The sequence below is a fragment of the Festucalex cinctus genome, chromosome 2 (assembly GCF_051991245.1).
Source record: "Festucalex cinctus isolate MCC-2025b chromosome 2, RoL_Fcin_1.0, whole genome shotgun sequence".
Lineage (NCBI taxonomy): Eukaryota > Metazoa > Chordata > Actinopteri > Syngnathiformes > Syngnathidae > Festucalex > Festucalex cinctus.
This window is the reverse complement of record NC_135412.1, coordinates 34,911,490-34,938,531: the sequence shown is the minus strand read 5'-3', so window position 1 is coordinate 34,938,531 and position 27,042 is coordinate 34,911,490. Positions and strand designations below refer to the sequence as shown.

Below are 27,042 nucleotides of genomic sequence, written 5' to 3'. Positions count from 1 at the left end.
TCCTTAAGAAATCCTCAGAAGTGATCCAGTGGTGAGCCCGCCGAGGCATTAATGATTGTCTCCAGGTCACTGGGTTCTCATTGGTCAAATCTCTTGAGGGCAACACGTGAATTTGTTCATTTAGGCTGCACAAGAACAAATTGAATGTGCCAGACACGTCAGATTGTTTCTATATATGACTTTTAGAAATGTGAGTGGAGATTTTAGCAAGAATTATGGATGCTGACATAAAAGATTTGCTTTCGTGGGCCAAATAAAATGAAGTGGTGGGCCGGATGAGGCCCCCAGGCCTTGAGTTTGACACCTGTGCTTTATAACAATAGTTATCATCTCTTTTGAATTACATTTTGGATGCAAATTATTTTCGCAGTATGCATTATTGTTATCGTAGTTTGCAGTGGAGTACACTTGCTGTACATAATATTGAGATCTTTTTATTGTTGTATGTCCAACAAATGTCAATTTTTGTTCAACCTGTGTTTGTTGAAAACATTGACGAGTTAAAACAAAAAATAGACTTGGAGTGCTTTAATGAACGTACAGCAGATTTCAGCATTGAAAAATGTCAAGGTCAGTGGAGTAATTCTTCCTTACTACTCGTTATAAATATCTAAATACGTGTACTTGAACTATTAAAATAGCACATTCCTTATAAATATCAAGTTACGTGTACTTGAACTATCAAAATAGCCGCTTGGTGGATGGAGACTGACAGCAAAGGCCTCTGTGGGTGGCGTATCGCCTCTTTATGGTTCTCTTAAAACGGCTCAGCAGAAATCGCAAACAAATTCCCACTACACACCTACAGTACATACAGCAATGTGTGTGTGTCTGTTCCATGATAATATGTATGTAATTGCTGAAAACATCATAAATACAGAAAATAACGCTTGGAAAAAAGCTTGTTATCATGGAGGGCAAAAACTTGTCTTCCTTTGTAAAATAAATATTGAGACATTATTAGACAATAAAAAACAACCCTCTAGTAGTTTAAAATTATGACAAAATATTGTGTTGTCATAAGATGCAGGTCTGCCATATTTATGGAGTTTGCTGTTGTTGGGGTCACCATTTTTGTCTGGGCTTCGCTGCAAATGATCCATTGGCTCATCTCGATAATGCGCTCATATTGCTTTAAAATTGCCAAACTGTTACCATCATAAAAACGTGGTTAACTCTTACTTGCCACACGTTATTAAAATAAAAAAAAGAAAAAAAAAAGAAAAAAAAAAAGAAAAAAAAAAAACAACCCCTGCAGTGCCAGCCAATTTTGAGCATTTTAGCTCATCTTTCAAGGCTAACAGAATATTGTGTGATTTTACTTCATATACATAAAAACGAATGAAAGATTGCATTCTATTCATTCATTAGGAAAAAAAAATATGTTCCTACCTTTTTCCGTTCTTTTGTAATCACCATTTGAAAATGGGTAATTTGAGTGACATGGATCAAAAATTGAAACGGTAAGGAAAAAAAACAAGCTTTTTGTGAAAAGATACATTTTTCTCCAAAATAGTGACTTTTGACACTAATATTTTTTGTTTAGTGACGCTTTATGAATTAGATTTAATGTGACAAAGGCTTTGATCATTCACGTCATCCTTGAAAAATGTATTTCATTAGATTCCGTATGCTGGCAGCCCATTGAAAAGAGATACAATGCTGCCATCTGCTGGCCATAGTTAGTGAGTGTTTCTGATTCCACAACTCATTGACCAGACTGCTCTGCACTTATTCGTTGCACTTCCCATTGATTAAAAAATAATAATAATAAAATAATGTAGTTGACGTCATTTAACGTTTATGGCGGCATACATCGTGATTTTACTCATTTACTTATTAAACATTTTTGGCAGTCAAAGAGTTAACTGCAAGGTTTTCAATAACATTCTAATGTTATTAAATGTTGTATAGGTGTGAAAAGAATCTGACTACTATCAAACATGAAAACAGTTTACTTGATAAAACAAATCTAATTTAAGTCCATCTCATTTTTTCTTCTTGTTTTTCACATAGAAAATAATGTAAACTGTTGTCAATATTCCAAATTCATTAACTGTGTCAACAATGTTTCAAGACCATTTTAACACCCCTAATTGTCCTACAATTATCAAAGGACACATATTCTGCATTTACAATTAAAACTGTGCCTTTTTTATGCCTTTGTCAAAATGCCTTTTGCCTAAGCAAGAATTACAATAGCACACAGTACAACCTATTATTTAAAACTAGGACAGAATTCGAGGGTTGCAACAGGATGAGCAGAAACTATTAGCCCAGTGTGAGAAGGAAAAATATGTGAAGATTGATTGTATTTACGCTCATGGAGGCAGCACTTCATCACCAAGCTTGTCAATTAGTTTATCGGATCTCTGCATGTGGTACATATTTTATTATTTGTATTGGTCATATTGTACTGAGCAGCCAGGCCCTTTCCTGTGAGGCAGTGTTTGTGTTCTAATGCTCCACTTCATAATCAAACGATTCCACATTTGCATGCTAATTGATTTATCATCCTGTATGATTGTATTTGATTTTTGTAATTGTCATTATGTTTGAGAGCAAAGACACAAGAAGGTGGGCTGTGTTTGCTTTTGTTTGAACGAGGAAGTGGAGGTCATGGAAGTGTAGTTTAGAATGCGGCCTCAGGACAAAGAGCCCCAAGTTCGATTGCCTGGAGAGCATTTTAACTAGTGCTGTCACTATTGAATATTTGTTGTAATCAAATTATCTAATGATTATTCAATCAATTAATTGACTAATTAGATTCATTTTAATTTTGCATTAAGATGTGTTACAAAAGCACCCCCCCCCCCCCCCCCCCCATTACTGTTTATTAACCAGTGATTGGTGTGATTTTGTACGTACTTCATATTCATATAGTGATTAAAAAATTTTTTTTAAAAAAGGTGGATTGATGTTGGACTATGTTACCGGTTCGGTGATTGTTTTCCAACGTAAAAACTGATGTTTTCAAATGTCTTAAACACCAAAGACAATCAGTCTTCTTTCAAGAACTACAGAAATCAGTGAACATTTACTGTTGATATGCTGAAATCAGAGGATTTGGACAATTTTAAATTAAAAAATGGTTCCAAACAATTACTCGGTTATGAAAATGGTTGTTAATAGATTAATTTTGACAGTTCTAATTTTAGCCGTTAAGAAGCATTATTTATTGATTGATTGAATTTTTATTTTTTATTTTATTTTTCTTATTATTATTAATTCAATCTCTGGTGTAATAACCTTATTTATTGATTGATTGAATTCTTATTTTTCATTTTATTATTATTATTATTATTGTTATTATTTATTCAATCTCTGGTGTAATAACCTTATTTATTGATTGATTGAATTATGTTTTATTTTATTATCTGTTCTAATTGCTGCTGGACATGTGAATTTCCCAGAGGGAGCCATCCCAAAGGGACCAATAAAGTCAAGTCTAAGTCTAAGTCTAAGTCTAAGTCTATTGGATCTCAGTGTTTAAGCTAATTTTTGAAATTTATTTTTATCTACATGAAAAATGACTTGAGAACAAACACATACTGCAAATAAACATGGACAAGTCCCTTATGTAGTGCGGCTTTTCACTGAGCTTTCTCCACTCAGTGGCACCACATTTTGGTCATCAGGGCTCTAATTAGCACAGACAGTGAACCCAACCTGCAAGCGCCATTGACCAAAAAACTGAAGCCAACATCTGCCGGCCATGTGTGCCTTGTCATCTGTTCTTTTTAGTCTGTGGTCAGTAGCTGCTCCTTTTCAGATACCATCATCCTAATCACTTTCATCTCATGGCCCTTAATAAGCAACCTTTTTATCAGGTGGTGTTATTTTTGCCTCAATTAGGCAATGACATCCCCCTGTATTCGCCATAAATTCACCACCGAGGTGCCCTTGAGCAACAATTGCAGGGTTGTTATCTTAGATTTGAATCCTTAATCACTTGGGAAAGCTTAGAGGAAAATTACAGGAGGAAATGTGGGTGTAGAATTTGAACAAGTGTGGGTTTAAACTTCCCATACTGGCATAAGATACATTGACAGACAGGTCGGGATGGAGACGTGCGGCGCCTTACGGTATAAGATGTCAGGTCAAGGGTCATTTTCAAACCCTCATGTTGTGTAGGTGTGTGTGCGTATTAGGGGAGGGAACATCTGGGTACCTCACAATACGATATGCGATATTATGTTCACTATAACGATTCTCTCAGATATGACGATACCGCGATTATCGATATATTGGTCAGGTAATAATCTACGATAAAACTACTCAAGATATAGACTGATGTATTTTCAATAAGAAAAGTTTGTTCTTGTACCGTCACTGAAACACAATATTAAAAGTGGCGTCATCTTCACAGTGAGAACTTTAGTGTATTTTTTTTTTTAAACAAATACAAATGTCTTCTTTCTGTCAACAAATTTGTGTCTTTCTTAAACACTATTGTCATGCAACATGTCAGTCACATAGTCAGTTGGTTCATTTTATAAATTAAAACCAATTAAATCAATATTAATATTCCTCAGACATTGTGTGCTTCAAAAAGTTGAAACAAAATATTTTTTAAAATGTTAAAATTGAAGCTATAATACACATTTTTCATTGAAATGTATGCAAAACTGTGTCAGTTGCTGGACAGATAAATGTCTTACACAAGTAAAAGTAAGCTCTTGAGTCTTCTTCGCCTGAAGACTTCCGTACATTTCCCTGCCACTCTTATGAGGCGCTCCCCCTAGTGGTCCGCCAAGTAATTGCTCAATAAGTTATGAACAATGGAGACGTGATAGTGGCTGTCTGTATATTAACTACAAATATCGCAATACTTGCGTAGGTGTATCGATAATCTATCGGGAGACAAAGTATCATGATTTATCGTGATATCGATACATCGTCACATTCCTCGTGAGTATGTGTGTGAGAATTTGTTTGTGACATTGTACAGGTATGTCAGTGTGTTTCTGGGTCTGTGCATGCGTGCGTGTGCGTGTATGTGAATTTGAAGCAAAGCAAATTCTCTTCATTTCACCTTTTCCTTCACGTTTGTGTGTCGCAAAGGATGTTCTCAGCTTCTCATTGTGTGTGCGTGGGTGAAGGAAACATCAAAGTGGATTTGAGGCTAAACTAATCCTCTGTAATTCAACTTTTGCTGCACTTTTATGCGCATAAAAAGGGGGGGTTCCCAGCTCCTCATTGTGTGTTCGTGCGAGTGCAAGGCTCGCAGGTGAAGGTGGGTTTTAGGCAATGGCATTTTGGGAGTGTGTCTCAGAGGCCTTTTGTAAGCGACCGCCTCCGGAAATGTGTAGATATCAGAACAATGGTGCAGCAAAGCCCGCTTAGCAACAGCTATGGAGAGAGAGAGAGGCAGGAAAAGTAGAGGAGCAAGAAAAGCTTGGCTAGAATGAGAAACAAAGAACAAGGGGGGTGGGCCTGATGGGCGGGGGCAAAAAGAGAAGGAACAGGTTGGTTGATATGAAAAGGCCCGGTGAGTTGGCTTTTTTGTTGGCAGGGGCTTCTCTGTCTGAAAAGTGGAGGTGGAGATAAAGGATAAGGGGAGGATAACACGAGAAATGGATCTGGTCTTGTTAAAAACAAAAGGCCGGACTGGCCGGACCAAAGCCTTACTGATGACCTGCTCACGAGAGAACACTTTAAAATGCTAACCCGGAGAACATTTCACTTTTTAAGCCTGTAGGGTGGCAAATGTAGAAGGAGTTTTTTTTTTTTTTTTAAGCGCAATCAATACTTTTAGCGACTGTACAAGCAAGTCCTGTGAATTAGATTTAGGCTATTATTAGTTATATTTTAGTATAAATATGTTTGTTTCTTTCTTTACACAATCACAAAAAGCCTTTTTAACTGTTGTTAAAGCGTAAAAGACGTTAACTGACAAAATAATTCGACTCACACTTAAGTTTATGCCAGGGGTGGGGGTTTGTGTCAGCCCTGTGAACATACAACGTTTACGTGAACAACTTTTATGCTGTACTAGAATAAAGTATAATTGCGCAGTAGCGCTCTTATCAGAATATTTGAAGGGAGGATAAACAATGCTAATATTATTCAGTAGAGTTAGATTTGTTTTTTGATTTTTTGGGAATTAACTCATTTGCTCCCAAAAACATATAAATACGTTCTATTTTAAATATCACCATGCTCCCAACGACATATTTGTACGTTTTTTATGCTAGAGCACACAGAAGGCTATGATGCAGCCTCTAAACCACAGGTGTCAAGATCCGGTCTTCGAGGGCCAGAGTCCTGCATGTTTTCGGGTTATCTCTACTCCAACGCACCTGATTCAATGATCAAGATAATTATCAGGCTCCTGCAGAGCTTGATGAGCTTAAATATGAGTCAGCTGTGTTGAAAGTGGGAAGCCTCGAAAACCCGCTGCGGCCCTTGAGGGATTCCGTTTGACACCTATGTAAACTGAAGAGAATGATTGAAGCAATGGTAGTTATTACAAATTGCCAGCAGGTGGCAACAGAGTATAAGAGATCAATCAACGGCCATGCTGCAAAAGTCTCTTTTCCAGCAGTTTTGAACAGATTTGTGAATAATGATGAAACCTCACTACATTTTAATGCTAATTGCTGCAAAATGGAAAGAGAAATAGGATTTTTTGTCCTAATGAAAGAAAAGACTCTAATCTTTCTTTTGGTAGGTACCATGTTTTTATAGCAATAGAACACAATATTCTGTGGGCCTTGCAAAATCGGTCAAAATCCAGTAAAACAGTCGGGGGTTGCTTCAAGTGAAAATGGTTGGGAGTGGATGAGTTAATAAGGATACAATGTTATGCAGATGTGTACTTCTAGCGATGCTATTTATGTTTGTGACAGAAAGTAGAGGCTGTGTGAAATAATCTTCCTTTGGGGGTTGAGAGGGACATAAAATAATTGAGACGCGCTGGTTTACGCTGAATTGTTTGATAGTGTCTTATTGTAGCCGTCGATAGTGTGTTTCTATGTGTGTGCATGTTTGTTGGGGTGTGCCGGGGTGTGTTTGTGTGCGTGTGTCTGACAAGCAAAGTCTTCACTGACCCCTGTTTGATGACATCACAAAGTGACGACTTTAGACGTGAAACTATTTTTTATTTTTTTTGTAACTCCTAACTTTCTGGTCTTTTTCCTCTTGCAATAGTTTGTTATTTCCACCCATCCACTTTGCCTCTTGACATTTTCTTTTCAGAATCTTTTATTTCTGCCGCAAAACCAAAAACTTACGCTAATGACATGCTGCGTAAAACACCTTGAGACCTCTAATTAATTAATCTCAGACAAGGTACAATTGCACTGTAATACTGTCAAGAGGGAAATGGATCGCACGCACAAACATGCGCATGCACCCCCGCACACGCACACACTGGACTCAGCTTGTAAACATGATCCAGCTGTCACATATGTTCGAGGTCATCTATATTTGCGTGATACTGACATTAGAAGCATCTACTAGGAAGTAGTATTTTCCATCTTCATTGATAAATCCTTTAAGGTCATTTAAGTATGTTGCTGATCATATGATTGCAGATGAGCTTTGCTGCGATGGTTGTAACAAAAGGAGCAAATGGAGCCTTGTTGTCATTGCCGTTGTTGGCCAGCAAGGTGCTTACATTTGGTCAAACCCAAAGGTCTTTGCTTGCTAATGTCATGATTCCAAAAAGTCAAGTGAAGAGAGACTTTTATATGGTATGATAGGGTTTCATAAAATAAATTAATAATGCACTACATGTTTATAATATCTACTTTTTTGAGGCCCATGACACGACTACATTGTTTTTTTTTCTCCTCTCCTTGAATGGACTGATGGATGGATGATTATTGGCAAACATTCAACATTGCTCATTATTGCCTCCCACAAGACTGATGTAAACACTATCTAAAGATCAACTTTGACTTTTCACTGGGTACTTGAACCATTCTTATTCATGCGATTCACGTTTCATGTTACTAGTGTTTTGTCATGGCAGATTGTGACTACACTATGAAGGCTGTTGTCTAATAAATTGATTAGGGTTACAGTTAAGATTGAGCCTATCCCAGAGGTGAGATAAATCATAGTAGCTAAACGTAGACGTGAATAAACAACCATTAACACTCACTTTTGCATCATTGTAGCGCTGTCACTAGCAAATATTTTCAGAATTGATTCATCTATTGATTATTCAAAACCAGATTCATTTTAATTTTGCATTAGTGTATTACAAAAGCAAGCAAATTGACACAAGCATGTGGAGAACAATTCCAGATAGTAATGCCGAGTTGAGATCCAAGCAATTAATTGTTGGCTGTGATGCATATGTGCTTACCACTTATTCAACAGGTTGCTGTCTAATAAATTATTGATGTGGAAATACTATACATGGCCTCATACTAACTCCTATAAATGATGGGGAAAATGTGCTTTTGTGGCCAAATTGTGCAGCTGTGATCATTCTTCCTCCCCCAATGACATCCAACTAAATTCCAGCGATAAAACAGCTTTACAAATGATGTGCCTGTTTTCAATTTCTGTGATGGGTCAAAATTGACTTTGACATTTAAAATTGGATGAGGTCAGTAAAGCATTGTTTTACCTTGGGATGTGGATGACATAATGTAAGAAAATACATTTTTTTAAAAAAGAAAAAAAAAAGACTTGTCTCACTTACTTGGTAGTGTGTGGACCATGGAAGGCATTTTAACTGTGAAGAAGAGTTATTGGTTCTCATTGTTTAAACTAATTATTTAAATTTGTTTTTTTATCTACATGAAAAATGTTTGACAACAAACACATACTGCAAATAAACATGGACAAGTCCCTTATGTAGTGCGGCTTTTCACTGAGCTTTCTCCACTCAGCGGCACCACATTTTGGTCATCAGGGCTCTAATTAGCACAGACAGTGAACCCAACCTGCAAGCGCCATTGACCAAAAAACTGAAGCCAACATCTGCCGGCCATGTGTGCCTTGTCATCTGTTCTTTTTAGTCTGTGGTCAGTAGCTGCTCCTTTTCAGATACCATCATCCTAATCACTTTCATCTCATGGCCCTTAGTACACTTAATAAGCTAATAAGCACCCATGTGGTGTTATTTTTGCATTGTGCTAAATTGTTTGCACTATAACGTTTCTGCTGTGATAGTTTTTAGCAGAGATGATCAACGTTGAGATACAGCATGGTTGTTTTAAAGTGCTTTATAAATAAAGTTGAGTTGAGTGAAAGTTGGTCTATCTATACCTTGAGTTAAGTTTACATGCATTAATACTCTGCTCCTATTGGCTCATTCTTTGCATGTGTTTCTTGAACAGCAATGTTTTTCTGTTGTCATAACACATACAATGCTCAATTTCAAATCACTTATTGCTCACTACTGCCAACTAGAGGATTGTTGGTGTTGAATATTATTGACCATGGAGGTCAGCATGTTTAATACCCGCTCCATAATGCTATGAAATTCGACACTATGGGTAGTTGTGATTGTTCTGTATGGGCCTGTGATTACTTCGGTGACGTGTGACAACACGTCTTTGAATTATGTTTTATTTTATTATCTGTTCTTATTGCTACTGGAAATGTAAATTTCCCAGAGGGAGCCATCCCAAAGGGATCAATAAAGTCAAGTCTAAGTCTAACTTCTGGTGTACATTTTCTGCTTTGCTCATTTTCACCTCTTAGCATGAAGCTGCAATCAGATAAGCCTAAGTCAAAGCAAAACACTGACAAATGCATGACGGTGGTTGAAACACTCTAATTTTACCGCAAAAATTGTGGTTGAATTAAGAATTTGACGGTTTGCACAGGACCTTGCAAGCTTTACTATCCTTGAGCCAAGTGTTCTTGGCCTGGCGTGGACTGTTGTTCCCCTCAGCTGTTGCTGAATTGATCGTGTCCGTCTCTCTGTCTGGAAGTCTAACATAGTCTGTCAGTGAGTGAGCCCAGATGCTGCTATTACACACCGTGTTAGATTAGCAGGCACATGGAGACAGCTGTAAGAAGCAAAAGCACATTCCCGTGCCGTGGGCGAGACGTCTGAAAGGAGAAGCATGTTGTACCATCTGCAACAGATGGGCAAGGAGAGAACGGCACTCTGAATGGACATGAGATGAACGGCACCATTCAACCTGCTTTCTTTGGCCTTCACACATATGCAGCTAAGCATTCTTTTCCAGCACTTTCACATTAGAACTCCTTGAGACGTTTTTTCTCCTGTTTATCCTAACACCAATTGAACCAATTTTGTACCATGACATTCCTTGGGAAATGTATACATTTGTAATGCTTTAATCTAAATATTCATGTTCTGATTAATAGAAATGTTCTTAAACACTTTCATTTGAAATTAGTTAAATATTTATCCATTGTCGCAGCCAGAGAGGAGCTAGTTTACAAAAGTGTTGCCAACTTAGTGATTTTTACAATCACTTTAAAAAAAAAATGTGTTCATTCTCTCCACTCACAGTAAAAAAAAAAAAAAAAAGTGTACTTTAGCGGTCCATTTTTGTTCCCCAAGGTACACGTTTTTGTGATGTACCTTGTAGTATTCACAATTGAATTTGCAACTTGTGACTCTTTCGTCCCTCTCCTGTCGACCTCTCAAGTTTTTTTTGGTGAAAATTAATGTTTTTGTTTTCCACTGGTTTATTAGTTTGTTTTTTAAGATAAAATATTCTTTAAATTAATTAATTATGAAATTAAAAAAGAATAAATAAATATTCAAAAAAATTTCAGAGTCCAAATTTTTAAGTTTTCAGAAAAAGAAACGAAAGATAGATGAAAGTTTTAAAAATTGCCTAAAAATGTCCAAAAAGTGACCAAATGATGTCCAAAAAGGAAGAGGAAAAGTAGAAAATTACTATAAAATGTCCATGAAAGTCCCCAAAATGTCATAGTACTGAATAAAAACGGCAGAAAAGAAAATGTTTGAAAAGTAACCATACAATGTTCAAAAGCTTTCCTTAAGAAGTCTTTGGAATTGCCAAAAAAGTCAGAAAATTTATAAAAAAAATAAAAAAAAATAAAATAAAAACGCAGAAAAGAAAATGTTCAATAAATAATTATAAAATGTCCAAAAACAAAAGAAAAAAAATCCAGAAAATTATATAATATGTCCATAACATTGCCAAAACTGTCAGAAAATTGATCGTACAAAAGGCAGAAAAATATCCAAAAGAAGGAAGAGGAGAGGCAGAAAATTAACAATGTCCATAAAGTTGTCAAGAATGTCAGAAATTTGACAGAAAGGCATAAAAGTCTAAAAATGTGTGAAAATGAAATGTGAAAAATTACAAAAAAAAATTTGGAAAAAGGAAGATGTAAGGTAGAAGAAAATGAATCGGATGATGCATACTTTTGGTTATGATGCAGCTCTAATTAGCTCTTGGGCCCTCATTACGTTAAACGACCACACTGTTCTCCCACACTGTTTAATTCATTACAATGCTAAAAAATGTTGTGTCTCCAGACAGATATTTTTTTTTCCATTGTTTATTTGGCCTAAAACGGCTCTGTTGACAGTGTTACTGTGACGTGTGGGAAACATTAGAATCCCTGTTGGTTCTATTGGAAGCTAAATGAAGGATGTAAACAGCAGGGCAGAAAGGAGGAGTGTGAGCTGCTGGGAGAGATGCGGCATGCAGGCGGGAGGAGAGCAGCTGCTTGTTTGGTGGGGAGTCAGTCATCCTTCAGCTAAGTGCTGAGCAAAGAGAAGATTCAGTTAGCGAGCATGTACATTAATTAGCCAGGAGGAGGATGTTGACTTTCTCTGCTCCATGATGGCAATGGCTGCAGATAAGACAAATAGTGTGACGTTTTTCTGTTTTCTGCCATTATTTACCTTCATTCGTTGTCCTCCTGACTGTTAGAACCTGGATTTTTTTTTCAGCTATTGTTTGCTTGATGTGGCAGCAAACAGTTTGTCTTTAACCTTCACTGTTTTCGGCCAGACCTGTCGGAATGTGTCATGTTGATGCCACATCCCCCCCCCCCCAAAAAAAAATCTCCCACTCCACCATCACCATCCTGTCTGACTGACAACTTTCATATGTTTCCTAACCTTGCTTTCGCTTTTAAATGAATTACATTCAGACACGCAGTTGCTATGTTTATTTCATTCAGACGATCTGAGAATGGAACAAAATATGAGTGAATGCAAATAATTCCACTCAAGATGTGCCCGTGACCCTGTTGAGGATAATGCGGTATGGGTGATGTTGGAGTGTGTTTATGGGAGATTTTCTCCATTCATCCAGAGGCCACTATTGGTGGACTTTAAAGAAGGCCCGACTATAGTATCACATAATCTCTCTTTGAAAATTTCTTTACAAATTTTCTTGCAATTTTATTAACAATAATATGTTCTATCCACCCCCACTAGTCTAAACACAGTATTCTGACTTAATATTATGTTGAATGAAGCAGCAAAATCCACCCATTTCATCGATCTCAGAGGGCGGCCATTTTGCCACTTGCTGTCAACTGAAAATGACCTGCACAAGTCACATGACCAAACCCAGAAAACAGGTGATCCGTGACGGTCATTACCTGCACTATGATGTTATTTTGAGTCAACAGCTAGTGGCAGTACAAGACAAAATGTGGATTTTTCTGCTTAATTCATATTCCATAAACACAAAAGTAATCAGAGTACAATGTTTGGACTATTGTGGCGCATAGGACATATTCTAAATATTTCTTTTTTAACTTGATATCCTTTTTAATGATTAATTACTCATATTAAAATGTAGTGAACAGCAGTGTGACAGCGTTAAAAGTGTATTTCCTGCTGTTCCGGACTAATTGACAGCAGTACCGAGTGAGCTAAGAGCCTCTCATACAGACACGGCGGCTCCTTGCTCAGCTGTCATCTAGCATTCCTCCATGCCTTCTCTCTCCATGTATGGGTGCAGAGGGGGGGAGGAAAGATAACATGGTGCATTTAATCCAAAAGTACTTCCCTGTGACCTTTTCATTTCCGATTTTCACACTCACAATGACACCAAGCTAAACCTCTAAACCAGTTTTTCCCCATGTGTTGCTACAAATTCCTAAATACTTTTTTTGAGAGCAGAGTGACACATGACCCAATGGCCCCTCATTTTCTGCTCATATTTTTGCAGTGGTCATGGCGTGCCATGTCAGTTCTAGAGTACTAAAAAAGGATTGTGTGCAAAAGGCAGTGCTCTAAATTTGAGAATTATCCAGATCGGGAACTCTTGCTATGTGGTACCGGTATATGCCACAGAGGAGGCGGGACTTCCGACTTCCACGTTTCACACTTTGTTTGCGATGTGTGGGGTGCGTCCCAGCAGTTTTTGATTGATTGATTGATTGATTGATTGATTGATTGATTGAATATTTATCGACAACAAAGCATGTTTACAAACGTACAACGACACAGCTGCTGCCAAAGGGATACAACCACAATACAGCCATGGGCTTGTTTCCATTCTGGTCCCTTGAGTGCGTGTGTGTGTTTGGGGGGTGCCCAGCATGTCCAGCATGTCCATGAATGTATGCACATAATGTCCATATGGGAAATGTGTGGATGTGTCTCCACACAGAGGTGGCCTGAGGGATTATACTCAAAGTACAATGATAACAAACTTGACAATAACATAAATCATTCCAATATGGAGTTTCAAAAGAATATTCAACAAAGAAATGTTCCAAATAAAACCCCGAATAAACCCTCTACCATTCTCTGTCTCCTTTCCCCCTTAACCATCCCTTTAGGGCAACTTTAAAAGTGATAAGGGAGCCCTTATTCTTCACAGATGGCCTATATTTCTTTTGAATCTGTCAGGGATGAGATTTAAGACTCTCCCCCTGGTGGCCTAGTCATGAACATCACTTATTCTAGAACAAAAATTCCTCAAATACACCAGCTTTACTTTTGAAATGTGTAATTTTAGCAAAGTGACAATGAAATAGTGCAATGTAACAACTCACATTTGTTCGTCCCTGGTTACTGTTTCTGTTTCTGTTGACTTTAAGAACCTTGTGTAATCTCTGAAACAAAACTGCACCTCCATTGTGACAGTCTTTTGTCTTGAATATGCAGAAGAATGGAACAGTCTTTCTTCATCTCAGCTGCCTGCAGCAACCCGCCTTTAGACAAAAAAGAATTACATTATAAGTGTTATTGTCACATCACCTCTTTACAGTATATGTACATCACAGATTTAAGTAAAGTGTTTGTTGAGGTTTGTGAGAGAGAGTTTGGGGGGAAAGGGGGTGTGTAGCTGTGACTATATTATGACTGATGGGCACAGGTAACTCGAGTTTGGTAACAACTGTTGGATTCACTCGATAAATCATTCAGCAGCTCGCGTTTTTAATAAACTATAGCCTTAAAACTTAACCTAGCAAGAAATTATTTTCAGCCCTATACAAAATATCGGTCACATTAATAACAGAAATGGGCACGCGTGTGTGTAGCACAATACCTGCTGACAATGTTTCTGCTTTGGCGAGATGATCCCTCTTCCGTGTGCCTTCCGATCCCAGACGAGTCTACTTTGAAATTTATTTTTACAAATGATGCAGATGGCTGGAATAACGGGGCCAGCTGAAGCGATGGACAAACCTGAACGGTAACGAAGTTTTTTCACCACTTTCTTTTTAACTTTTTTCTCCTTTCGCTCTTCGCTCTCCGACGTTGTGGTCGCCATTTTTGATATGCGGTTGCTATGGTGAGGAGAAAGCAGCAGCTACCTGATTGGCTCATGTGACCTAAATCACACCACTACCGACCTAATGGCACTACGCCCACACCGGAGATCACTGCGCCTCGTCGCAAAATAGTGCCGGGGTTTCACCACCGAAAACACAAAATTGGCGGGTTTTCACAGGGTGAACTCCACGGATTCTTACTTACTACTGTAAAATCTATTTTATGAAGTAAAGATTATTTAGTGCCCCTGGTAGTGGAGCGAAACTGAACGAAAACGTGTGTGACCTGATGGCCTACAGGACCGTATTATTTAAAATCCTATATAAACCATACATAATTTAATTTGGGTCACTTGTTCCTCTACTCTAAGCCACTTAAGACTGTCAAAATGTTTAGGGAGGAGATGAGTTTGTGGGTGCAGTTGAAGTATGGTTCTGACCAGTTTGTTCTGAGAAGTCTGAAGCCTTTTTTGGGGGGGGATAGCAGAGTACCAGGAGGAACAGCCATAATCATAGTGTGACTGCAGCAGAGCTCCTGATAACATCTCCAAGGCTCTTCTATTTAGAATACTGGACCATCTTGCAATAAACATAACTCTGATTAATTTTTGAACAGACCTAATGTGAAGTGACAGCCTATTGTCTATCAGCCATGAGTTGATTTTGCTCAGCGACTGACTGAGTGTTGGTTCGATCTCCCTTTTGTCCTGATGCGAGACTAAAAGTGAAGCATCATCACGAAGCATCATGTTTCCCCCTCTTTCCTGTTAGGAAATGAACACTGTTTGAATTTTAAATCATTGCTATAACTAATATAATATATTAACTTACTGTAGCACCACTTAATTTGCTAGGTTTAAAATACATTTGAAAATATTCAGCAGTGTAAATAAAATTTCCCCTTGTGACCTGTGAGATTGAGTATAATAAAAAATAAAAAATAAATAAATAAATAAATAAATAAATAAATAAACAAACATAAAATCAACCAGAAAAAAAACATCTTATCTTTATCCATCCATCATGGAAAAATAGAGTTTGTGGGTTTTGCATTAGTACAACTGCAACAGTATGTTTGCCTTACCACTGGAAAACACTGCTTAAAATTGGGGCCATCCATTTTCCGAGCAGCTTTTCACGTCAGAAAGTAAGATATACCATCCTAAATATATTTTCCTCGCCAGTTGATGTGAAGGCCGTGAAAGGCTTACACAATCACAGACAGAAACGTACAGAGATAAATGGGACAAGATACACTTCACTCCCCCAAACTCCCTGCTCCTTCACACACGCACACACTTGAGTGTGTATCAGTTGTTTGCAGAACAGATGTCCACTCACTTCCGAACTGTCAGATAAAAGATAAGTGGACTACCGCACCTCTGGCTCTGTTGGCATCACTCACTGTTTTTGTTGGTAATTACTTCCACAGAGGAGGTTCCGTGCCATTTGGAAATCTGTTCAGCAGAATTACATATTACATTGCTGATTTTCACAGAGCTTTGTGGGAGGGTGCAACCTGCTCGAAGGAAGGAAAGAGAGTTGAGCTGTTCCAACTCCCAAATTAGATTCCACCTTCTCAGATGAATGGGTTTCCACTACTCATTTCAGTACAGTACAAACACGTATGTAACACTAGCTTAAGTTTCTCACTAATACGCCAAAGACAACTTGAACTACCAGTATAAGTTTCTATCTTTTCCCACACTTTAATTCAGATGTTTTCTTCATTTTGAAAATTTCTTACATAGTCCCAACGTTGTTGATGTTTTTGTGGATCTCTCATGCATTTGTCACTCACTTGGCGGGCACCAACACGAGTCCAATAGTGTGACAAGACTCAGTATGTTCACTTGTCCATGTTAAATCCTCCTCTGCTCAGTTCCCACTCAGCTCGCTTTCTACACATTGTGTGATAATTCACCATCTGCATCTACCTTTCAACCAGCGAGTAACACTTCCGGGCTCACCAGCTAGTGTCACTTTACAAATGTGAGCTTTAAATATAACTCATTAACTGTCACTATTGTATTGCCTGCAGAATGGTAGGAAAGGGGAACACTTAAGTCAATCATTACCGCCACCATGTCTGTTATGTTTCCATATCTGTTGCTTTGTTTTTTTTAAACAAGATGATGGAAAACTTTTTAGAGCACTCACTGAAACTCACTTGGGAATACAGACGTTTGGAATACTTGATGCCATATTTTAGCCAATTATATTGTTTTGTGACTGCTGGAGAGCTTTTTTTTTTTTTTAAATTGACATTTCCGAATATCCAGGCATTTCTGATATTTCCGTAATGCAACGTAATGTAAATGCTACCTTTAACACGGTGAAAACAAAGGGCGGAATGTATTGCTTTTGCCTGTGACTATCATACAACCAGGCAGATTGTGAAAGTAATCATATGACATTTCTTCTCATTTTGAAATCAAAATAATACTCCCAAATCAAAGATACAAAGTCCAATGCTTCTCAATGAACTGAGACTGTCAATTGACCGCCATTTTGCTCAGAAGCTCAGAATTATCAATATTCACCAGCTTTTTTTTGTCCTTCTTAAACTTTATGCATTTCTTCACATATATGAGCGTTTCCACGCCCAGCTCATTTAGAATCTTTTGAGAACTGGTTTCCAAAAATTCCCATTTTTTCCGGAAGTCTGCCTTTTCCATATTTTCCAAATCCTTTCTCTACCAATTCAAACTATTCCAGCATTAAACAGGTGAGCCCAAGCCAGACATTAGCATTCTGTATCCTTAAATCATTATTATGTCACATGTTATCATATCAACTGTTAGCATATTAGCTGTTCATCATTTATCATTAGAATTCGTATTAGAACATAGGGAGAAATGTAAAATCACTTTCTTGAATCAATAGTCTAATATTTGTACAAAAGTCATCATTTGTCACATCCTTCATTTACTATATTTCAAGAATTTCTACATTACACTTCAGTGAAGTGTAATGTTACAGTTCACTGAAGTGTAATGGTAATCTCACATTCGCAACGGTATTCTCGGTATTCTCACAGAATTTCAACGGAAATTACATTGTCTAGTTGCGTAATTCTTCGCTGTTAGTTGCGTCATATAGGCGGACACGGGTCCACCTGGGGGGCATCCACAATTCATCAACAAACAGTTCCACTCAATCAATCTCTCTGTTTGATGAATGACTTAATTCTTCTTTTACATTTTTCAAAAATAATTTCCTTCAGTTTCCAAGACACAATCCAGGAATAAGACAATTTAGACAGGGAGGTCTGTGCTCTACTGAGTGCTAATCTGTTTCATTTTTATCTATTTAAAATGAATTATTGATGCAGAAACTAAGAACGACAACAAAAAGTCTCATTTTTGACATAAATCAGGCAAAAGCAGTCATGTACGAGAATATATACTGTATGAGTGTATCCTGGTGCAATTTGATCCCTTGCAGAGTTTCCACTGTAACATAATTATTTCCATTGAGAATGGACACATAATGGAACAAGGATTAGAACCACCTGCTGCGGACTTGCTGTAGACTTGACAGAACGACCCCTGGGTCTCCACTCTTTTTATAACATCATGCAGACAAACTTGTCCCAGAAGCATGGAGATTTCCAACAAAATGTCAGCTGGAATGTGAGGCGCTTGCTGCCGGTTGTCATGAACGTCTCAAAGGTTTTATTTTAACTCCCACGCATAGCACGACGGTGCAGTCACACCACCATGCCTCCAGTTGTGTGTCACACCAACGCTCCCCTACCCCAGCGTAAAAATAGGCCCAAAACATTTGTCACCTGCAAAATCGAAAAATGAGATATCGCTGCATTCAGATCAGGATTATTATAGGTTTGGAATTTTCATTTTAGTTAGTTTTTTTTTTTTTAAATGTATTTTTTATCGTATTTATTTATTTATTTATTTATTTATTTTTTTAATTATTTTTTTTTATTTTTTTAAAGTTTTAATACGTTTTCAGGGTGGTTCTGTATTTTTTTAGTTTTAGTTATTTAATAAATGGTTAGTTTTAGTTTTAGTTCGTTTCAGTATTTGTTTTAGTTAAAAAAAAGAAAAAAAAAAGTATATTACTTGTGCGTATGGGAGCGACATCATCTGAAGGTGCTTTTCTATTGGCTGCTGCTAGATGATGTCACTTCTGTGTGACACACTTTCAAACGTCGATATTCTGGCGGCTAATATCAAAATAAATCTACCGTACTTAGAATCATATTTAAAAACATCCCCAAATGCTCATGCATTAAATTAATTACCAAATTACTAAAATAAAGGACATTTTTTATATAATTATAGTTAGTTGTAGTTAGCTTTGTAAACATAAAATGTAGTTTCATTTATTTATTTTTTAAGCATGTTATTTTCATTTTTATTTTGTTTCGTTAACAAAATAGTTTTTTGAATATTAGTTTTAGTTTTTTTCGTTTGTTTTAGTTAACTAAAATAACATTGATTCAGATTCAGAATTGAAAAACCAAAGTAAAGCAATGACAAAAATAATATAATTGTAATTTTGGTATAATGCTTTCATGAAAAGCAATTTACAATTGTATATTATATATACACAGTAAATGGGTATTTAATGTATAAATAAAATAATATATATTACATAATAAAACAAAATGTAAGAATACATTTTAGAATGTGGTCAGGTTTCATAACCATACCGATATGGCCGATATGGCCTCTAAACATGTAAAATTGAAAGCAGAGGGTGGCTTGGCTCAGTGGTAGAATGGTCGTCTCACGACTCAGAGGTTGTGGGTTCAATCACGTCATTGTGACCACGTCGAAGTATTCTTGAGCGAGATGCTGAACCCCCAGTTGCTCCTGATGCTGTCAGCGCTAGGTGAATGAGTAGTTGAATGTAAAGCACTTTGAGGGCCGTGTAAGGTGGAAAAGTGTTCTATAAATGAAGTACCATTTAAAATCCGTAATCTGGATTGCAATTTGCACACTTACATAGTAAAAAGAATCCCTCAACCCATCCATTTTCTATCCGGTTTATCCTATTCAGAGTTGCAGGTGAGCTAGATCTTATCCCAGCTGACTTCTGCTTAAAGGTCAAACTACACTGGTTGAGACAGGTCGCTTTTTAGGACTGTAGAAAAAATGTCAGCAATATTAAAAAGGTATATTGTGCTGCTATCTGGCAATCATGTTCTGCTCTGCTGCTTCCTGCTTCACAGTGATTCATTTCCTGCCTGCCTCCCTCTCGTCTCCCGACAGCCTTGGCTGCAGCCACCGGCCAGGAGCCCGACCGCAGCCACGGATGTGCCCATGGCAGCTGTTACCCGGCAACGGGGGATCTGCTGGTTGGACGAGAGAAGAACCTGAAGGCCTCGTCCACGTGCGGCATGAGGAGGAAGGAGCCCTACTGCATCGTCAGTCACCTGCAGGTCGGTTTGGGTGTGTGATTGTGTCTGGAATGGACTTTTCACAAATGTCAGTCATTCACGATATACTGTAAATATCTTTCAGCACCTCACACAAAACATACTGCTCGGTCATTTTTGCCACAGTTTTTGTTGTTTTTGCTTCCTCATTGACTCTCAACTTTTGACCCTTCAACCCTAACATCTTGTGTCGCCGATTACAGGAGGAGAAGAAATGTTTCGACTGTGACTCCAGAAGGCCTTACGATCCTGTCTACAACACCATCAATCACCGCATAGAGAACGTGATCACCACCTTCAAGCCTCATCGCAAGAAGTCATGGTGGCAGTCAGAAAACGGTAAGAAAAACCATCACAGTGTTGCAGTGATACATGTTTTATGCACAATTTCACAGCATTACGGCTTGGGTCAGAAAAGAACAGAACCATCCAGAGGAGGAAGAAGAATTGTGGTTATTTTTGGTCACAGATGCTTTTGCGTATCCATGACAACTTTGCAGCTTCTCCATGTCTATAATGGTTTCCCTCACTGCCTTGAAAGGTCAGCTACTGTGTTGATATGCATACTTGCAGGATTTTTTTTATTTTTTTTATCCTCTGTGTGCACATTTTCCATTAAAACTGAATACAGTATGTAGATTAAAATGGAATCCCTCTCTCTCGCTCTCTCTCGCTCTCTTTCTCTTTTTTCACCTTTTACCCCCAATGGAGCTATGTTCACACCCTTCCTTTTCTGACTGTTCTTTTCCTGCGCTTGTCAGCTGTCGATTAGAAGCTCATTATGATTGTTTTTTTTTTGGTAGGCCATTGATTGAATAATCTGTAGTGAGTTGAACCACAGAAAGAATGACATCCTTGATCAGAGTGATAAAATGGTTACAATCAAAAGATTCAATGTAAATCTGTACTTTGGATTTAAAGTAACAAGACCATACTATGGAAGCCCATTCCCGGCATAAAAATAAATTAATTAATTAATTTAAATAAATAAATAAATATATAATTTTTTTTTAAATGTCTTCAACTTAATCCCCCCCCCGCCCCCAACCAGTGGAGGATTATTAAAACAAACAAACAAACAAACAAACAAACAAAAAACATTCACTGGTGGATTTGACGGTGTAAAAAAAAAAAAAAAAAAAGAAAAAAAAAGAAGAAAAAAAAAGAAAAATCCCCCCGATGGCAGAAACAGGCCTCTGACAGTGGAAAATATTTTTGTTTTATTTTTATTTATTTATTTATTTATTTATTTATTTTTACTGGCGGGAATGGGGTTCCACAACAGACTCCCTGTTGTGGGTTAAATATTTAAATGTAGTAATGGGAAATTCCTACCTTTCATTTGCATGAAACCAAACTCAGGAGTAATTAAAGCTTCAATGAGCGACTAATTGTTCCTCACAGCCCCCAATCTGGCAACCTCATGATAGACATGCTTATCAAATTTTACGTTTCTAACAGAAACTTGCTTCAAGAGTGAATTTTTGGCACTCACCATATCCTCAGACTCTAAAAATGTTGGCGAAACATGGATGTTATTCCCTAATGGTTGCCAACTTGCAAATGTTTTAAACGTTAAAAGTTTATCTTCTGACAGGATATAGTTACGAGGCAATGGAGACAGACCTCCGTATGAGACGACTACGGTAAATACATTTATAATAAGATACTTACTGTATGTGCTTATCTTTGTGTTGTAGGAAAATCAAATGTGTATATACAGCTGGACCTGGAGGCAGAGTTTCATTTCACTCACCTCATTATGACGTTCAAGGTAACTTCAAAATTATTTGCCAAAAATAATCAACCAATTGCTCATGATTTTTTTGTTGTTGTTTCTTTCTGGCAGACATTCCGTCCGGCAGCCATGCTGATTGAGCGTTCAGCCGATTTTGGTCGCACGTGGCAGATCTACCGTTACTTTACACACGACTGTGCCGCCAACTTCCCTGGCATATCTCCGGGTCCTCTGCACAGCATCAACGATGTCATCTGCGAATCACGTTATTCCGACATAGAGCCATCCACAGAGGGAGAGGTGAGCGGGGAGTCACACCAGATTTGATTTGTCGTATTTTTTTAGGTGGGATTTGTTGATAATCTGATGGCTGTGGCGTGATAAAAATACATTCTCTCATTACTCAGTCTATCAACTACCTTCAAAATCTTTCACAATTTTTTGTTCATAGTAGTATTGTTTCAAACTTCCGCCATAATCTTGCATTAAATGTTGGTCCTATTCTAGGTCATCTACAAAGTGCTGGATCCAGCCATCAAAATTGATGATCCATACAGCCCAAACATCCAGAGTAGGTCTCTCTCTGATCTTTATTTCCGTTTTGAACCCCCTAAAAAATTGGGCAATTTGTTGTATATCTATTTAGCAATACTGTAGTCCCACTTATTTCAAGATCACAACTGTATTTTAACTTGGCATCATCCAACATTGAAGCCTGTCAACTTTAATGGCCAAAAGGTTTGGGACATTTGAGGTACAAGTCATTTTCAGCTCTGCACCTTCTAATGGTCGACATGTTGAGGCTTGCAGAGATCAAGTGCTATTTTCAACATCTTGTTTGATGACAAAGCAAGACTTCTATTGGCTTTAATGGCCAAAATGTATAGGTTGCATTCAGATGTTGTCATACATACGCTGCAAGTGTTTGTTTCCACAAATGGTTCATTGTTCTATGTGCAAGCAAGAACCATATGCATACTTTCTGCCACAAAATGATTTGCTGTCTTAGCTGCTCATCACATTTGTGCTCTCTCGCAGGTTCCAACCAATGCCTGTTATGGAACAGAATTATGAATGAGTTCTGAGCACATATGGATGCATAAACACAATGTAAATCATATTTTAAAATATATTTTTTTCTCCTACCTTGGAGATAAAAGTATATCTTTTGACCCATCTGCACGATACAACATCCGATCTTCCTGGCTCTGTGAACGATGGGAAAAGCAGCTGTCCAGCAGCGTTCCATATAGACTATATATCTTCTCTTGCTTGTTTTGCAGACCCAAACAGGATTATTACAGCTGAACAATTTGTGGTTTGGCCCAATATGTTACCGACAATGTGGAGACAATTTCACATGTCATTTCTCCCACACTTTCAGTGAACTTCTAGTTCAAAGAACAGATAATTAACTTTTTGTCCGAATGCCACACACTCAGCACCGTCATGCTCTGTTTGCCTTGACCTCCTCTCAGCGGGCCACGGGGGGTTGTTGTGTTCTCACTCATGTGTGCATGTTATTTGCCAATAGGGCCTTTTATGGCTTGTTTGTTACCACATTACAAACATTGTAGTGCCCAGTTGAATTGAACAATAATGACAGCGTCATCTTGTTTTCGCTCAACAGACCAGCTGAAAATCACCAACTTGAGGGTGAACTTCACTAAACTCCACACACTAGGAGACAACCTGCTGGATCCCAGACCTGAAATCAAAGAAAAGTATTACTACGCCATGTATGAGCTGGTTGTGCGTGGAAACTGCTTTTGCTACGGCCACGCCTCCGAGTGCGCCCCGATCGACGGCATCAGGGATGATATAGACGCAATGGTGCGCATTTGCTGAATAAACGGATTCCTTCTTGCCTTCTACTATAAAACCTCCAAAGGGCCATAACTCTCCCTCGCTGGTTATTGCAGGTTCACGGCAAGTGTGTGTGTAACCACAACACCAAAGGTTTGAATTGTGAGCGTTGTGAGGACTTCTACAACGACATGCCATGGAGACCTGCCGAGGGCCGCAACACCAATGCATGCAAAAGTGAGCCCAACACTGAAATACGAGTTGGAGTATTCACCTCTAAAGTCAATGCGAGCCTATGTGCCATGTATCGTACAAGAACCTTTTATGTTTTCTATGGTATTATGATAAGATAAGATATTATGATTATTAGACTTAGACTTAGACTTGACTTTATTGATCCCTTTGGGATGGCTCCCTCTGGGAAATTTACATGTCCAGCAAATCAATCAAACAATAAGGTTATTACACCAGAGATTGAATTAATAATAATAATAATAATAATAATAATAATAATAATAATACAAATAAAATACAAATTCAATCAATCAATAAATAAGGTTATTACATCAGAGATTGAATTAATAATAACAATAATAAAAAATAAAATAAAAAATAAAAATTCAATCAAACAATAAATAAGGTTATTAAACCAGAGATTGAATTAATAATAATAATAATAATAATAAACATAAAATAAAAATTCAATCAATCAATAAATAAGGTTATTACACCGGAGATTTAATTAAATAAATTAAAATACAGTAAAGTGCCATATTTTACAATAATATTGAGATAAAATTTTATTTAACATATTTTATACTGAAAATATAAAAAAAAAAACATTAAATGCAGGTGTAGTTTTTAACTTGGGGTTTCTGATGGTTAATACAACTACCGTACTTTCAGTGTGCACTATTTAACAAATCTTGTTTGCAAACAATGGACCACATTTGAGGGAGTATTTTGTAGTATAGTATTCCATAGAAAATCTTAATTCTAAAAGAAAACTAAAGGTGTTCTTACAAACCTGTTGGAGTATACTCATTTATGCTGAACACTGTATGTGACTTAGGGCCAAAGCCTTTCTTAAAGAAAAACTTAAAGAAAAAAGTTGTATGCTGTAATTTTATTGCATAATGCATGATTAAGTCACATTTATCCAAATAAACAACTTTTTATTGTATTAAATAAAAATCCAGTCCTCGCAAAGGAACTCGGGTTCTTCACATTGTGAAAATTCATTTGGAAGGGTGATCTGAGGAAAATTATAAGTGAGAGGTGAAAATGCAAGAGATGAAAAAAAAAAAAAAAAGCTTGCGATCATTCAAAGCTTTAAAAATTCTGGAGCATTTCATTACTATTTTTTCTTCCTGAAATGTTCCCATCTGTGTACATAACCTAAGTAAGTGTCTTTAGCCTGACTAGAGCATTTGTTTTTTCAGAATGCAATTGCAATAGCCACTCATCGGTGTGCCATTTTGACATGGCGGTGTATTTGGCCACGGGCAACGTCAGCGGAGGCGTGTGCGATGATTGTCAGCACAACACGATGGGACGAAACTGTGAATTGTGCAAGCCTTTTTACTACAAAGAACCCTTCAAAGACATCCGGGACCCTCGGGTTTGCATAGGTGATTGCATATATTTGCATCGATTAACAGACACTAGCCAATGCAAATAGCGATATGTGAGTGTACACAATTCTTTAAGATTGTCGCCGCTTCTATGTGTCTTCAACGCATCCCATTGCGCTTCCCACAGCTTGTGACTGCGACCCAGAAGGTTCCGAGAACGGAGGCATGTGCGACAGCCACACAGCGTCGACGTTGGGCATGGTGGCCGGTCAGTGTCGCTGCAAGGCCAATGTCGAGGGCCAGCGCTGTGACAAGTGCAGGACCGGCCACTTTGGCCTCAGTGCCGACAACCCTCAGGGCTGCCAGCGTGAGTATGCACCCTTTCATTGTTATGAATCATTTACTGTATGGATACTTACATTTCAACATATATCTTGGACCTCAGATCGGTAAGGCAGACCCACTTGTCCTTATTTGTTTCTTTATTTAACTCATTCACTTCCAGCCATTTCATCTGAAGCAACCCTGTCGCTCCCGGCTGTTTTACTGGATTTTGACTGATTTTGCAAGGCCCACAGAATATTGTGTTCTATTGCTATTAAAAAAACAAAAACATGGAACATACCAAAAGAAAGATCAGAGTCTCTTCTTTCATCAGGGAAAAAAAAAGTATATTTCTATCTGTTTCTGTTTTGCAGCAATCAGCATTTGAATATAACTAAGTTTCATCATCAGAATCCTTTCACACTTTATAGTCTTGGATTGTGATTCCTAGACTAGCTTTGGAATGCAAAACCGGACAGCACAAATAAAGATAATGTGATGTTAAAGTTTGTTTTGAAGTACTTGTGGGAGAAAAAAAAAAAAAAAGTTTTTTTTTTTTTTTTTTTTTTCCTCCTGTAGCTTGCCTGTGTGACCACAGGGGAACGGTGGCAGGCAGCACGCAGTGCGACCCGGTCAGCGGCGACTGCTTCTGCAAGCGTCTGGTCACAGGACGAAGCTGTGACCAGTGTCTGGTAAGACGCTCGCTCTCATACCTGTAAAGCTCACTGGTTTACAACAGGCATTCTGCGCTCTCATGACAGAACTTCCCAAATGAAAATCACATCTGATTCAATTTGAGGTTTGCCCCCTAGGTTCTTATTATTGTTGACTTCCTTTCTTCAACTTCTGCTTGTTTTCGCTGTCTGTCTTGTCCCACTCATCCGGGAATAGTGTGGGCAGGAATGTGAGCTCCTGCCTGGGCTCTGTGTCTAAATTTAGTTGAGGCATTTTAGGTTAGTCCACTTGGTGTGGGTTACCATCTGCCTAAAAATGGTCAGGTCCGAACGTGGATCTTATCTTACGTGAAACAAGGAATAAAAGTTGGTGTGAAAGAGTTAAAGTAATCTTGGCCAAACAGTGAAGCTGCTGCATGATTCCAAAATACACTCACTCTTTTGGAAGAGAAGACAACTCACTATGTTAAATAACAGGAGCCAGACGGGGATGATATACCACAAAGCTGTGAATGTTAGTCTTTGAGATTACAGGGTTGGCTTCAATGTGTGTGACTCATAAACTTCTTTTAGAGAATGAAGGATGATGCGTTGTGTTGTCATGATTTCCTCTCTCTCTCTCTTTCTCTCTGTTTGTCTCTCTATCCCAGCCAGAACACTGGGGCCTGAGTCTCGACCTGAATGGCTGCCGAGCCTGTGAATGTGACATCGGAGCCGCTCTGGATAACCAGTGAGTGACGTTTACTGAGCAGATTAAAATAAATAGAGCGTCACTGGACTCCCATTTAGTCTCTGGCACTAGAGTTTGACGTCCTCTTATTTAAACTGCTACAATTCATGATAAGGGTAAATATAGTT

General features: G+C 37.9%; 1 protein-coding gene and 1 long non-coding RNA gene across 8 annotated transcripts in view; one reads left to right on the top strand and one right to left on the bottom strand.

Annotated features, from left to right (window-relative positions):
- The window catches only part of lamb2 (laminin, beta 2 (laminin S)), a 58,715-nt gene that overhangs the window by 506 nt on the left and 31,167 nt on the right, over nucleotides 1-27,042 (top strand). For 4 of the 6 annotated variants that reach the window (XR_013282524.1, XM_077514795.1, XM_077514794.1 and 1 more), the window contains exons 3-13: nucleotides 19,902-20,071; nucleotides 20,272-20,407; nucleotides 21,769-21,842; nucleotides 21,918-22,106; nucleotides 22,314-22,377; nucleotides 23,437-23,639; nucleotides 23,729-23,849; nucleotides 25,055-25,243; nucleotides 25,374-25,553; nucleotides 26,090-26,202; nucleotides 26,835-26,914. Coding sequence is in view for 5 of the 6 variants with exons in the window: in XM_077514795.1 (XP_077370921.1) it covers nucleotides 19,902-20,071; nucleotides 20,272-20,407; nucleotides 21,769-21,842; nucleotides 21,918-22,106; nucleotides 22,314-22,377; nucleotides 23,437-23,639; nucleotides 23,729-23,849; nucleotides 25,055-25,243; nucleotides 25,374-25,553; nucleotides 26,090-26,202; nucleotides 26,835-26,914 (1,519 nt within the window). In the remaining variant the exon portion in view is untranslated. Of the gene's footprint in view, nucleotides 1-4,806; nucleotides 4,912-19,861; nucleotides 20,072-20,271; nucleotides 20,408-21,768; nucleotides 21,843-21,917; nucleotides 22,107-22,313; nucleotides 22,378-23,436; nucleotides 23,640-23,728; nucleotides 23,850-25,054; nucleotides 25,244-25,373; nucleotides 25,554-26,089; nucleotides 26,203-26,834; nucleotides 26,915-27,042 lie in introns of those variants that run through there. The other 2 variants (XM_077514798.1, XM_077514797.1) reach the window with 2 other exon arrangements.
- On the bottom strand, nucleotides 11,490-14,764 carry LOC144013163 (uncharacterized). Of its 2 annotated transcripts, XR_013282155.1 has the most exons (4): nucleotides 14,576-14,764; nucleotides 14,436-14,502; nucleotides 13,939-14,097; nucleotides 11,490-11,683 (listed from the first exon to the last, which is right to left on the bottom strand). It is a non-coding gene; the product is annotated as an uncharacterized LOC144013163 (long non-coding RNA). The 2 variants fall into 2 exon arrangements; XR_013282154.1 differs by lacking the exon at nucleotides 11,490-11,683 and having other exon boundaries at nucleotides 13,330-14,097; nucleotides 14,576-14,760.